This window comes from Symphalangus syndactylus, chromosome 1 (genome assembly GCF_028878055.3).
Source record: "Symphalangus syndactylus isolate Jambi chromosome 1, NHGRI_mSymSyn1-v2.1_pri, whole genome shotgun sequence".
Classification (NCBI taxonomy): domain Eukaryota; kingdom Metazoa; phylum Chordata; class Mammalia; order Primates; family Hylobatidae; genus Symphalangus; species Symphalangus syndactylus.
In genome coordinates this window covers 140,907,288-140,921,753 of record NC_072423.2, presented here as the reverse complement: position 1 = coordinate 140,921,753, position 14,466 = coordinate 140,907,288, and the positions used below count along the sequence as shown (strand labels likewise).

Genomic DNA, 14,466 nt, shown 5'->3' with positions numbered 1-14,466 from the left:
TTCTTCTCATGAAAGCCTACTATTATAGAGCTGCATTTTTGATGAAGCTAGAATAGGTTGGAGCTCCAGCCTTGACAAATTTAAATAGTAAAGCTTTAACTACTGTAGGTTTTTGGGACTTTCTGGGGCCCATTTACCTGCCTCTCTAGTCTGAAGGGAACAGTTCCTAGTTATGGGAAGTGAAGAGTTTCTGTCACTTGACTGAGTAGTGAATGCTCAGGGCTGCTTTCCTGTAATTCTGGTAGAGCCTCCTTAGAGAAGCAGGGCAAAATAATTGGCTCTTATGCTACAGATGACAAGTGGGCCCTAGGGGCTCTGTGTTTTCTCAGTATTGGCTTTTCTGGATGGCAGGGACAAGTAACTCAAAGATGTTTTTGTGAATGTCACTAAATAGACATGGTATAATATAATCTGTTTATTTCTTACCTGTTAAATAGTATTCACCCCTTTCTCCCATCTTGTTTCATAAAAAAGACTGTTTTGTTAGGAAAACATTTCATTAGGTTGACTGACTTGAACTGTATCCATAGACTTCTTTCCCTAAACACATTTCCTTCCTGTGCTTTACAGATAATTAAAAAGCTGATTGAAAGAAAACAGGCACAGATTCGAAAAGTTTACCCTGGACTTTCATGTTTTAAAGATGGAGTTCGACAGATTCCTATAGAAAGCATTCCTGGAATTAGTACGTATAGACCTTCTTTTAAAAGCGAAATTTTTTTGTAATGCCGTGATTTGTGTTTGAAACCCTTTCCAGAATGCAGTAACTTCGAAAGCTTTATTGCCCTGCCCGTCTCTGTGTTATCTCTAGTCTTTTAAGAAGGCAGCAAATGTCATCCTTTTATGTCTTCCCTACCACCCAATACAAACAAACCAAAGGGAGCTTAGATGCCCCCTTGTAATAGCTGTTAATATCCACCACTTATTAAGTCTGCCATTTGTAGCGCAGTGCGAATTATTACGCATATGCAACCTTGAAAGCAGGGAATCCTATTTTATAAATGGGGAAATTGAGTTCCAAAGCAGTTAGATCATTTACTGTTAAAGGGCACATAGCCAGTAATGGTCAGAATTAGAGGCAGCCCAGTTTTGATGTCCACACACCTTACTGTTTGCACCATGTCTCATTGTCACCATGGTTGCAACCTCCAAGATCTGTGCTTGACTAAAGTAGTCTCCTCAAATTTCTAAAAAATATTATTTGTTATCTGTGGTGGAAATCATATACCTTGTTTCACATTCCCTATTTTACAGTAGTTTTCCTAACGGTTCTTGTCTGTATGTTAGAGTTGAGTTGTAGTGGGTTAAACCATACCAAATAGTTGTTTTTATAGGTCAAAAGCCATTGAATATCATTTGGCAATTTTATTCAGTTCGAATACAAGTTCTTTTTAGTATATTTAAGCTTTAGTAAACAAAACAAAAACAAGCAAAAATTTTCCAGAAAAAATAAAATGTTATTTGGACAAGATATATCACTTTATTACATGTGCCCTCTGGCAGATCTTACTTTTATGCTAAATCCAGAAATTCTACTTCCATGTGTTATCTCTATTAATGACATAATAGCAACCATATCATTGAATGCCTACTTGTGCCATGCATTTATCTGTGTGTTTTTTTTTTTTTTTGTACATCAACTACTCTCAACAGGGATAAAACCACCTAATTTTTAGGGTTCTGTTTTACAGATTGATAAACTGAGAGGCAACTTACTCTTATTTAGGGTGAGTTACCTTTTAAGGAAAGAACAGGAAATCACATCCAGATCTGTCAGACTCCAGGCTGTTTTCTATCTGCTACACTAAACTTTCTTGCATTACAAGCAGGGCCTTAGCCAAATAGAACAGAGACCAGGACAGAATTTGTTCTGACCTAAAATAACAGCTTAACTCTTTTACAGGGTGATCAGCCAAAAATTTGACTTTCAGTTTAAAAAATACACAGGCCCACAGTACTGTACATATTTATTTTTTATGCTCTCCACTGAAAGGTTGGTGTTCCTGCTTTAAAACACTAACATACGGGGCAGCGTTGTTAGTCTTGGAAATGTTTTATATTGTTAGTGGTATAAGGAAGTAACTAATTGCCATTAATTTCAGTCTTTTCTCAGAAGTAGACTTTTATTGAGTCATGCCTGTAATTTCTTGTTTTTGATAAGTATTTACTATGTTATTCTCTTGACCAAAAGCACTTCTCATTCAGTGTTTCATTTTGTTGACGTATAGGAGAGACAGGCTGGAAACCGAGTGGAAAAGAGAAAAGGTAAGTATGACGGGCAAGAGGATGTTAATGGAAGTGATTTTTTTTTCCCCACCCAGCGACTTAAAGAAAAAAGGCAAACTAATTGTAATCACTAACACAACAGTTGGTGGGTTTTGAGTTTCCTAAAACATTCTGGAATGGTTCCAATTTTAGGTCTTTGTAAGAATAAGCTGAATAGTAATCAGCTGGCAATAGGGTAAAAATCTAATCATTGCTCGTTTCCCTTTTTCCTTTCAAGTAAAGAGCCCAGAGACCCTGACCAGCTTTACAGCACGCTCAAGAGCATCCTCCAGCAGGTGAAGGTGGGTGTTCTCTTTATTCACCTCATGCAAATATTTTGAAATGATTTCCCACATGGAATTTCCATATTAGATACCTTACTTTTTTCTTTACCCAAGAGCCATCAAAGCGCTTGGCCCTTCATGGAACCTGTGAAGAGAACAGAAGCTCCAGGATATTATGAAGTTATAAGGTTCCCCATGGGTAATGCCATTAACATTTTCTAAGTATAGATTTAAAACTCTGGATGGCGGTGTGGGGGACAAATGGTTGCTGAGGTTGATTTGTACTCCTCTGTTTAGGGTAGGAAGTGTATGACGGGTGGTGGGATTCCATGCACCATGGAGGGGCACTGATGGCAGAGAAGTGGGTGGCTGTGTTCATTAGAGACATTCTGCAGCTGTCGTTTAAAGCCCACATGAGCTTAACGACACTAGATGCAGAAAATCCAGGGTAACTGCAGACAGCACTAGATTTGAAAGCTGGCACTTTAGATATAACTTTGCTTATATTCTAACTCTTTGGTGCAAATAGAAAAACATCAGCTTATCCTCTTGATATGCTTTGCGTCTGTTGTAAGTAGGTATTCCTTTTAATAATTATTCAAGATAATAATGAAAGAAGTTAGATTAAACTACTTGACTGCTGTACTTTCAGAGGGAGAAATTACACTTACCACAATTCTTGATTTTCCATGCCCTTGGATGGGTACTGTTAATGTCACTGTATGTACTTTTCAAGCTTTGTCTCATATCCAAAATCAAACAAAAAAGGATGTCTTCAGAAACGTAGAATTGTGCAGTTTGGTGCTGTGCCCACACCACTCTAAAATTAATGATTAATTGACTCAATTGTGGACGCTCAAATTAAACTAATTTGGCATTGTGTGGGTGACAGACAACTAGTTGAAATGTTTTCTTTTTATCAGCTATGTGGCCGTGTCTTTGGAGAGAGCCAGAGTCTTCTGTCTCTTTTCTACCTGTAATCTATTCCAGGTGCTAAGAATTGTGAAAGTCCAGCCTGGGTAATGTAGTGAGACCCTGTCTCTACAAAAAGTAAAAAATTAGCCAGGTGCAGTGGCACACACCTGAGGCCCCAGCTACTTGGGAGGCTGAGGTTGGAGGATCACTTGAGCCTGGGAGTTTGAGGCTGTAGTGAGCTGTGATTGCACCACTGCACTTCAGCCTGGGCACTGGAGGGAGACCCTGTCTCAAAAAAAAAAAAAAAAAAATTATGGAAGTGTTAAAAATGTGAAAAGGAAGAGTGAAAGGGATGCATTAGCTCCTTGAAAACTGAGTTATTTACAGGTGTTTTCTCTAGCATTTAAATGTTTCTCATGAATATTTTATATATTTGTAGTAATGATTTCAGTAGCCTACACCCTTTAAAGTGGACACACATCTATATGCTTTTCTTTCCCTCTTCTCTCTGCCTTACTACTATTTATTTCAGTACAAGAAAATAAAGGGTAGGGTTGACTCAGTCTAGAATTCTGAATGGAAGGCTGATTTGGGAATCAATATTGTCCACTATGTGCAAAATACGTTAAAACTCTTTGTGTCCATTTCTAACCATAAATTAACTGATTTCTGCATCCTCTTCCTCTGGACCATCTCAGCTTCTTTTGGGAAAACCCTCATGGGAAGTTGTATGAGTTTGGGGCCCTTTTAGCCCCTGTCCGCATGCACTCTGACGACGTGCAGCGATAGGTCTAGCAGATCCCATCGATCATAGCCTACTTACAGCCTGCTTTCTGAAAGTGTTTTGCTTGGTCCAGCCTGTGAAGGTTGTGAACTTCTCCAGTTGGATACCACCTGTATGCACAGCTGAGTCTCACAAGGGGGGAAACTGACCTAATTGAGCAAGGCGGGTGATGGGCTGAAATGTGTGCTGGACAAAGTTAATTAAAGCTATAAATGGTGTGCTTCAGTAGGGCAGTATTTTTTTTTCTTGGTATTGTTCAGATGCTGAGTAAAATATTTAGTCTTCTCCCCAAGATTATCTTGTATTTGAAGACAAGATTGACACATCAATAATTTTACATGTTCCCACTATTTCCTTATTTGATTTTTCTAATAACATCTTTTCTTTCCCCATATTCTAAAAAACTGTTTCATATGGATGGGATCTAATCTGTTTTACTTAGGGAGTCACACACTGGACATCACCTGTATAGTCTGGCCGAAGCATGACTTCTTGTTACCCATGGATGGCTAGGCAGGGTTTTCCTGCTTACCCAGAATTCTCAAGTTAAGGGGAAAGGACGTGAAAACAGAATAATTTAATGGTGTCTCTATATTTGGTACCACCAATATTTAGTCATCTTTTTTAACCCACCTCATTTTGTCAATTGAAAAAACTCTAAGAAGGCCAGAGGAAGAAAAATGCTACCTATAGCTTTAGTATAGAAAGGGAGTTTTCAGAATTGGTTATAGTTATTCAGAAAAGTCCAGACACCTCCATAATTCTTGCTTTGTTTCTGCTGCATTTTAGGCTCTCTCCATCTTTTCTTACCCATCTCCTAAAAAACGTTCGAAAAGCTTTTGGGCAAACTTCTTCGTGTCATGTCATCCTTTTACTCCCCCTCCCCCTTTTTTGGGGGTACATGTTTCTTCCTTTTAAAACATTATAAATATTATATTGGGCAACATATCTTAAGTGGTAGACATTTAGGTAGAAAAGTGAAAGGAATGTAAACATCTACTTTTACTTAGGGCCAATTTCATTGTTTTTTTCTTCTTTAAATGAGACAACATTTTGATCTGTTCAGTCACACTTGGATGGGACATTTAGTGTGGTATTTGATGAGTCTTTGTGTTTCTTAATGCTTTTAGATTTTTATCTCTCTCCAGACTGTTTTAGAGAAGAAAGAAAAGTTGAAAGTTGAATTTACAGATGTGATGACATACACTCTAACCAAGATAGGCTTTAATCAAGAGATAGGCAGAAGCAGCTTTTTTCCACTTCTTCTTTGATGCTTTTGTGGTGGATTTAGGATATTGATGCAAATGAATTTCTCCCCATTTGGGGATACTGTACATACATTTACTTACCTTATTAAATGATGATCCCAATGTATTTGGTTATAGGTTTCTTTCCCCCTGGAAATTTTATAACATACTTAGAATTTGGGATATTGGTAGTCAGAGGTGGGTTTTTTTTTTTCCCATTTGACTGATTTTTCCACACATAGTAGTTAATACAATTATAGCTTTTAACAATAAAGCCAGATTTCAAGACAACCAGGGAACCATAAATAGACAAATGTTAGCGTCTATTCTCATCTGCATAGAATTCTTTAAATTAGTCCTGACGGTGAGGATTGAGGAAACCCCACTTTAGTTTATGAGTTTAGATGGAGTACTGCTTTCACCTGTAAAATACTGCAATTTAAAGCAAGTAGCTATATTGGGAAATATTCTTTGCAATAGTATCACAAGGCTTACTTGCTTTAGAAAATAGATTATTAAATGAAGTTTGTTATTCTGATTTCGTTGATGGAGCTTGAAGCAAAATTCATTTGAATCATTTTACATGCAAGGGCACTGGTGTGTTCACAGATGTATTTATTATCAGTTTCTCTACTTTATATGACACCAAAACAACTGTGAGCTTAGTGAAACAAACGCAGTCTGATTGTTTTAAGTAATTAAATGATTGAATACAAACGTTCCACCTGCTCTACTCCATATAGATAGAGCCTCTTCTGTATAATTCTGAATGAATAGCTAACAATAGTCAGTTCATCATACTTATTGTTGCTAATCTACTTAGCTTCCTTGTGCTGAATAGGGGATTGAACCAGATGACTAATAATGGTCCCTTTAATGCTAAAATGGCTGTGATTTTACATTTTTAAAAAACCCACAAAAGAATGAACTTAAGATTTAAGAACTGTTTTCCTTGGTCATAAGAATTTCTCTTAAATAAAAGCATTGGGATGATAAAAATGTAATCAAACCAACAACATAGATTTCTTTCCCAGTCCCAGTTTTGTCACCTGGTGTTTAAAAGGAGTCAAGGATTGCTAATATTTTTTTTTCCGTGCAGATCTGAAAACCATGAGTGAACGCCTCAAGAATAGGTACTACGTGTCTAAGAAATTATTCATGGCAGACTTACAGCGAGTCTTTACCAATTGCAAAGAGTACAACCCCCCTGAGAGTGAATACTACAAATGTGCCAATATCCTGGAGAAATTCTTCTTCAGTAAAATTAAGGAAGCTGGATTAATTGACAAGTGATTTTTTTCCCCTCTGCTTCTTAGAAACTCATCAAGCAGTGTGCCTAAAGCAAGGTGGTTTAGTTTTTTACAAAGAATTGGACATGATGTATTGAAGAGACTTGTAAATGTAATAATTAGCACTTTTGAAAAACAAAAAACCTCCTTTTAGCTTTTCAGATATGTATTTAAATTGAAGTCATAGGACATTTTTATTTTATGGAATAGATTTTAATCTATTTACTACTATTAAGGTAAATTTTCTATGGCATGTCCATTAGCTGACTATTTCATGATAGATGATTAGGGGTTTCCTCAAAACCTGTGTGTAAGGAAATTGCACATAGTAGCAAAATTTGGAGAAATCCATAAAATTTTCAGACCGTGAATGAATGTTTCCTTTTTTTTCTAATGGAATGTGAGAGTTTATTTTTATTTTATTCTGAAGGACTTTAAGGAAGGGATACATGATTTTAAAAAAGCCTGTAAGAGGTGAAATATGTGACGTTTGAAGTCTCTTTATAGACTTTTTATATATATTTTTTAAAACACTCATCTAGATGAGGTGCTTTGAGCAGTTCTGAAAAATGCAGTTCCACGAAAGCAACTGCTTTGGTTCCTAAGGAAGAAATTCTAAATAATGCAAACTTTTTAAATAAGCATCTAGGTTTTTGATAATTCTGTCTACCTACAACAAACTTGTTAGTACATAACCACTATTTTAATAATTATTTTCTCTACACAAATGTGTAATATCATATTTGACTTTGCTTATGCAGGCCATAAGTTCCAAAAGATAATTTCCCTGCCCACAAAGGCATAAACTTGAAAACACATGAGATTGAATCAACATGCTTTAATAGGAAAAGATGTGTGGTCTATATATGTATCAATCTGGTGAATGATTATTCTAATAAAGGTTCTTTTTCTTTTCTATGATACACACAGCCACACTGATAATATGTAAATGAACATTTTTTTGTCTCTCCAGATTATGTTTATTGTCTGAGGTAAATTAAATTCCCACCAGGGTTTGCTGTCAGTGTTTTAACACCCATATTAGTATATGGGTCCAGGGTCATAACCCCCTAAAATCCATCATGCAACCTTATTAATCTGTCTTGGGATTCCAGTTTAGTGCTTGGATTTATTTCCTGATTACACTACATAGAAAAGTGAGACATCTGCCAGCCCAACTCTGGGAAAACCAACTAATATACAACCATATAAATGAAGGCCATCTTGATGGTCTCAACACTAATTTTTATGATGCAAATTTATAAACTGATTTTTGTAAAGGACAAAGTTTTAAAAGCGTATTTAACTTGATGTTTTCTATCAGCATAAATAAAATGGTCATGAATAGTCATTAAAAACAGTTGCCAGTGATAATCTGCATGAAGGAAAAAGAACCCTGCAAATGGCTATTGAGTTGAAAGTATTGTTTTTGATATGTAAGAGATATTCAGAATGCTCACACTGAAAATGCCTCAACTTTTTAAAGTATAAGAAACCACCATGAGTGGTGTCTAGATTTCTAATGAAGAATCATGATACAGTTTGGATTAAGTATCTTGGACTGGTTTTAAACAGTGCTTTGTACCGGATCTGCTGAAGCATCTGTCCAGCTGGTATCCTGTGAAAGTTTGTTATTTTCTGAGTAGACATTCTTATAGAGTATTGTCTTTAAAATCAGATTGTCTCTTCTATATTGAAAGCATTTTTATGTTTTCTAATTTAAAAATTAATATTTTCTTATAGATACTGTGCAATAAAGCTGAAGTAGAATGTGTGGTTTTTGCAAATGCTTTAACAGCTGATAAAATTTTACATTTGTAAAATTAATATATTGTACTGGTACAAAATAGTTTTAAATTATATTTTAAAGAGCTTCCAATCTTGTGGTGTGTTTTATTCATTCAGTAGGCTGAGGTTAACAGAACAAATTATGATCTGATTGATGACCATTAATTGAATCCTTAAACCTTAGATCTTAAGCATTCTGTTGCATTTGGGTGAGGTTTCATAAAAATCCATCGCTCATCAGTAAGAGATTTTCAGGAGAGACACTTACTCTGTCTTTTGAGTTATTCACTGCATCTTACCCACTCACCTGCTAAACAATAACAAAAAAGATCCTTTGAAAGAAGAGTGTTGTTGGTTTAGAAATTAAAAGATTTTTGTTTTTATACTTTGCATCTGTGAAATATATAAATGATGAGAGAAAAATACAGCCTATTTTTAAACATCTCCCATATGAGCTTCTAATATGATTCAAAATGATGTCTGTAGGAAAGAATACTATATCTTTTTGGGGTTTGAGAGGACCCAACCAGGAGAACTCCTCTTCCCTACTGAAATCTAAACCAACTGAGAAGTTTAAAAAAAAAAAAAAAAAAGGCATATGATGGCCAAAGTATTACCTTTAATACTAGTAAAATGGATATTGGAGAATGTGGCTTCCTTTTATCTGTGGAAAATGGGCTTTCTTTCTAAGGCTGAAACCCAGAATGTGATTGACCAGCTGCTCTGTACTACTGTTCTGTACCCCAGAATGTACTGACAAGCTGCTCCGTACCCCACTAATGGGGCAGGGACTTTCCCATTAAGCTTAGTGCAGGCCAACAGCAGTGGTGCTCTCTGAAGGTGGGCCAACCCCGAAGAGGCCCAGGTGACAGCGGGGCATATCAACCTATGTCCATAATAACCTATGGTAAGTATGTTCTTACTTAACTCCTTAATTAGTCAAGTCCCTCCCAGGGAAAGAATGAATGAGGAGACAGAAGGAAGTCAGGAGATGATGTATGTCCTCCTTCAAGGAAGCAAACTTCTGTAATGGAGAATAAGTCTACTTCAATCAATAATTAAAAATCCGTTATATTTATTAGAAGCAAATGGTGAGAGGGAGACTGAGGTTTTCATTTTACCTGGACGAACAATTTATATTTTCAGAAACTAAGAAGTAGAAACAAGATCAGACTGAGGTACTGTGGACCAGTTAATTATTTGTCACCCCTTTAAGCTAACATTCTTTAGACTAACCCTCAGTGTTTATTTAAAAGGATTCTAAGTGCTGCACGAGGAAGGGTAACTGGTGGCAGCTCTTGTCGTTAGAGCTATTCTGGTCTATCCCTTAACTAGCATTCTCCTCTTAGCAAAGTGAAAATGCCAAAGAAAAGCAATCAGCTATTCTGGAATATCAAAGGTCGGAAATGTTTGCAAGTTCTTACTCAAGAGGTAGTAATTAGGTTGACATTTTTTTCATCTGTTGAAATATATGTTTAAAATTCTTGACCATTCTGACATTTTTTCCTGGCAGAAAAAAATGTATCTGTGTAGGGGGTAGTGGAGGGTGGACAGGGAAGTTGGTAGCAGGGACTGAAATCAATGGCTCTGAGTCTTAAAGCTCCTGGTATTAAAGTGGTATTTACTTTCTCCTTTGGGTGTATCAGTGCTATCAGTATAAGTGATGACGAAGATTGGCAGGATGAAAACACTGTTACAGTGTTACACTGTCTCAGGTAAAGAGCTGAAAATGAATTTAAAGAGAAAAAAAGAGCAAATGAAAGATTTCCAGGTATACTTTGGAGGAAGAGCTTCAACAAAGTAAAAAAAAGATGCTATAAGGAAGTGAGAAAACAACCATAAGCATTATGAAAGGTCCTCTTTAATGTATTTATGTATATTTATGGTTTGATTTATTTATGGGAACGTCTTTACTTTGTTGTGGAAAAAGGAAGCTAACAGTGACAAAGCTGGAGATTTTCTTTGGGTTTATTAAAAAGCAGTATTTCAACAAAGCAGAGAAAAATTAAAAGTCAAGCTTCCTGCCCCCTCTTCTTAATGGGAAGTCCGACACAACTTTCACAGGATCAGGAGTTGAAAAAGGTAAGAAATGATATGTGTAATTTGTGTGTGTGTATTTATATACATGTATATATATTTATATACAGTCATGTACCATTTAACGATGGGGATACCTTCTGAGATGCAATGTTGGGTGATTTTGTTGGTGTGTGAGCATCCTAGAGTGTACCTACCGTCCTGAAGCTCCATAGTATGGCCTATGGCTCTTAGGCTAGAAACCTGTATAGCATTTTACTGTACTGAATACTGTAGGCAACTGTAACACAATGGTAAGTATTTGTGTATCTAAACATATCTAAACATAGAAAAGGTGCAGTAAAAATATGGCATTATAATCTTATGGGACCACCATAGTATATACAGGCTATTGTTGTCCAAAGATCTTCATTTGACATGACTCTGGGTATGTGTATGAAATTTTATGAGCTGAACCAAGGGTTACCAGTCTCAGTTTATCTAGGTTTGAAGTCCTTTAAAAGAAATCCTGGAGAACTTGGAGGCTAAGGACCTTCTGAAAATAATGCACATGTTTACATGTGTGCACTTTCTGCATATCAGTTCACTTGGTCCTTGGACCCTCCTGAAGTTCATTGGTGAACCCCAGTTTAAGAATCTTGGTCTCACTAGCCTGGGCAACGTAGTGAGACCGTATCTCTACCAAAAAAAACAAAAAACATTTAGCCGGGTGTGGTGGTGCACAGTGGTGGTCCCAGCTACTTGGGAAGTTGAGGGGTGGGAGGATTACCTTAGCCTAGGAGGTCAAGGCTATGTGAGCCTTGATTGTGCCACTGCACTCCAGCTTGGGTAACAGCGAGACTGTCTCAAAAAAAAAAAAAAAAGCATCTTTGCTCCATCAACCTGCCATCTTCTACTGTTAACAGATGGACATCTAGTTTCTACTTAAAAACATCTGTGAATGGGAAATTTGCCTTTTTATGGAATAGTACTGCCCATCAGTGGGATAGGCAGAGCTTTATAAGAAAGCCCATAGGTTGGGTTGAAGTCAGCTGTTTATCATCAAGCTCTAATTCAAGTCTCCCACAGAGTACTGTTATGTTAGTGTGCCAGCACTGTTCCTATCCCTCAACACACCCAAGCATACTTGTACAGTTGTAGCTATGTGCACAACTCAAGATCCTGTCTACATTTTTAGGCTGGGCACGGTGGCTCACGCCTGTAATCCCAGCACTTTGGGATGCTGAGGCGGGTGGATCACCTGAGGTCAGGAGTTTGAGACCAGCCTGACCAACATGATGAAACCCTGTCTCTACTGAAAATACAAAATTAGTCGGGCATGGTGGTGCATGCCTGTAATCCCAGCTCCTTGGGAGGCTGAGGCAGGAGAATCACTTGAAACTGGGAGGTGGAGGTTGCAGTGAGCCGAGATTGTGTCATTGCACTCCAGCCTGGGCAACAAGAGTGAAACACCGTCTCAAAACAAACGAAAAACATTTTTAAAAATTGAGGTATAGTTAACATACAAGAAAATGCACCGGTCAGGCCAGGTGTAGTGGGTCATGCCTATAATCCCAGCACTTTGGAAGGCCGAGGCAGGAGGATCGCTTGAGCCCAGGAGTTTGAGACCAGCCTGGCCAACATAGTGAGACCCTGTCTCTATTAAAAAACTTAGGTCTTAGGTGCTAAGTTTGATGACTTTTGGCAATTGTCTACACCAGTATAATCACGACCCTAAAGACAGGACATTCTTATCACCTAAGAAAAGTTCCCTTGTGCCCCTTTCAGGTGAATTCTCCATCCCTGTCTCCAGAAAACCACTTCTGATTTCTGTCACCGTAGATTCGTTTTGTGTGTTACTTCATTTCATATAAATGGGGTCACAGTTTGTACTTTCTGGGGTCTGGCTCATCCACATTGTAGTATGTATCAGAAGTTCATTCCTTTTTATTGCTGAAGAGTATACTATTGTAATATTCCACAATTTGTTTATCTGCTCTAGTGGACATTTGGGTAGTTTCTACGTTTGGGTTTAGTGGACATTTGGGTAGTTTCTACGTTTGGGTCTTACAATAAGGCTGCTATAAACATTTTTTTTTGTAGGTCTTTTTGTAAACATATGCTTTCATTTCTCTTACATGAATACCAAATAGTGAAATTGTTAGGTCACAAAGTAGACGTGGGCTTAATTTTATAGGAAGTTCCCCCCTACCCTTGTATTAACCTGTGAGGCATTTTTTATTCCAGTTCCAATATTCACTGTTACCTATTCCTTCTAAGTTTTACATTTATAAATTACGAATTTGTTTGTCAATTATATAATGTTTTCTCATATGTTATTGAAAAAAATATTGAACAGGATGAGGGAAAGGATGAAACTTTCCATTATGATGCTGGATACCAATTTGCAAGATGCTAAAGATCAATATCACTCGAGTGTAATCATGCAGCTGTATGTGAACTCACCTAACAAACCCGATCCAGGCTACATTTCCCACCTTTTCTATAATACCAAGCTGGAATAAATTTTAATTACTCTCTGTTTTACTTATTACATGTATCTTCTTTCACAAATGCTGCTTCCCAACACCCTTTATGATGAAACACCATATTTATTATCTTGAGTCTATTCTCATTAGACACGGTTTTTTTTTTTTTTTTTTTTTTTTTTTTTTTTTTTTTGAGACGGAGTCTTGCTCTGTCGCCCAGACTGGAGTGCAGTGGCGCGATCTTGGCTCACTGCAAGCTCCACTTCCCGGGTCCACGACGTTCTGCCTCAGCCTCTCGAGTACAGACACATGCTTTTCTGCTTAAAGCTGTAGTGAGGATGTGTTTAATGTATGTGAAGATGGTTTCAAGTGAATGTAAAACACTATATAAAAAAAAAAAAAAAAAAAAAAAAAAAAAAAAAAAAACACTATATAAAAATTTTAACACTATAAATTTAAAAAAGGCTTTTTACCTAAACCAGTATTGAAGTATTGTTAATATGACTATTGTTTTATTTGTACTGGTACTAAGTGGGTTTGAATGAGCAGATAGAATTTAGTGCAGATAGTCAATCTGTGGATGCTGTATAGATTCCTATAACCAAGTAATTTCCTCAGGAATCTACCACTTATCGAGCACTTAGTAAGTGTTAAGCACTCTTCTAAGCATTTTATATGTACTAACTCACTGAATCCTTGCAACAATTCACTTATTGAGTACTTAGTGTTAAGCACTCTTCTAAGCATTTTATATGTACTAACTCATTGAATCCTTACAAAATTCAGTGAAATTACTGAGATACAGAGAGAGAATTTTCCCAAAAAGGCAAATGCAGGGATTCTGGATCCAGAGTCAGTGTTCTTCAATGCTATGCAATGCCACAGCTACATTTAAAGAATGATGGTCCTAGTTTGTTGCAGCATGAAGTATCTGGATATTAAGGCTACCAACCATAGTTCCTATTCCTTCACATTTCCCTGCAAATTCCTATTCCACATTTATTAAGCATCTCCTATGTTTAAAATGATAAAGATTTTATGCTAAGATTCTATTACTGGAAAAGAAAAGTCAATTGGAGAAGAAATGTCACATCAGTGAATTAAGAGATGAGAGATCAATTTCACGTCAGGGTGAGAGTTGATGATGTATTGTGGGATCAGGTTGGATAGAGTCACAAAACACCTTGCTAAGGAGCCTGGCCTTCTGGGCCAGGGGCCTAGGCCCAAGGGCCTAGAACAATCGCCCAAGAGAGCTACTAAAACTTGGAGTGTGTGTAGTTAAAAAATGATCAAAGTAGCAATTATATTTTCATGGAGAGGTCAGACATTGAATAGTAATTACAGGTATCTAGAGTGCTATAATGAAAGGTAGAGCCTGCAGTGGTGGGA

General features: G+C 37.0%; 1 protein-coding gene across 2 annotated transcripts in view; it reads left to right on the top strand.

Annotated features, from left to right (window-relative positions):
• The window catches only part of KAT2B (lysine acetyltransferase 2B), a 120,729-nt gene extending 112,066 nt beyond the window's left edge, over positions 1 to 8,663 (top strand). The window contains exons 14-18 of one of the 2 annotated variants that reach the window (XM_055286211.2): positions 571 to 685; positions 2,229 to 2,265; positions 2,504 to 2,567; positions 2,664 to 2,748; positions 6,595 to 8,663. In XM_055286211.2, coding sequence (XP_055142186.2) covers positions 571 to 685; positions 2,229 to 2,265; positions 2,504 to 2,567; positions 2,664 to 2,748; positions 6,595 to 6,788 — 495 coding nt within the window. In that variant the 3' untranslated portion in view covers positions 6,789 to 8,663. The remainder of the gene's footprint in view (positions 1 to 570; positions 686 to 2,228; positions 2,266 to 2,503; positions 2,568 to 2,663; positions 2,749 to 6,594) is intronic. The other variant, XM_063637413.1, reaches the window with a different exon arrangement.
• Positions 8,664 to 14,466: the final 5,803 nt, after the last annotated feature.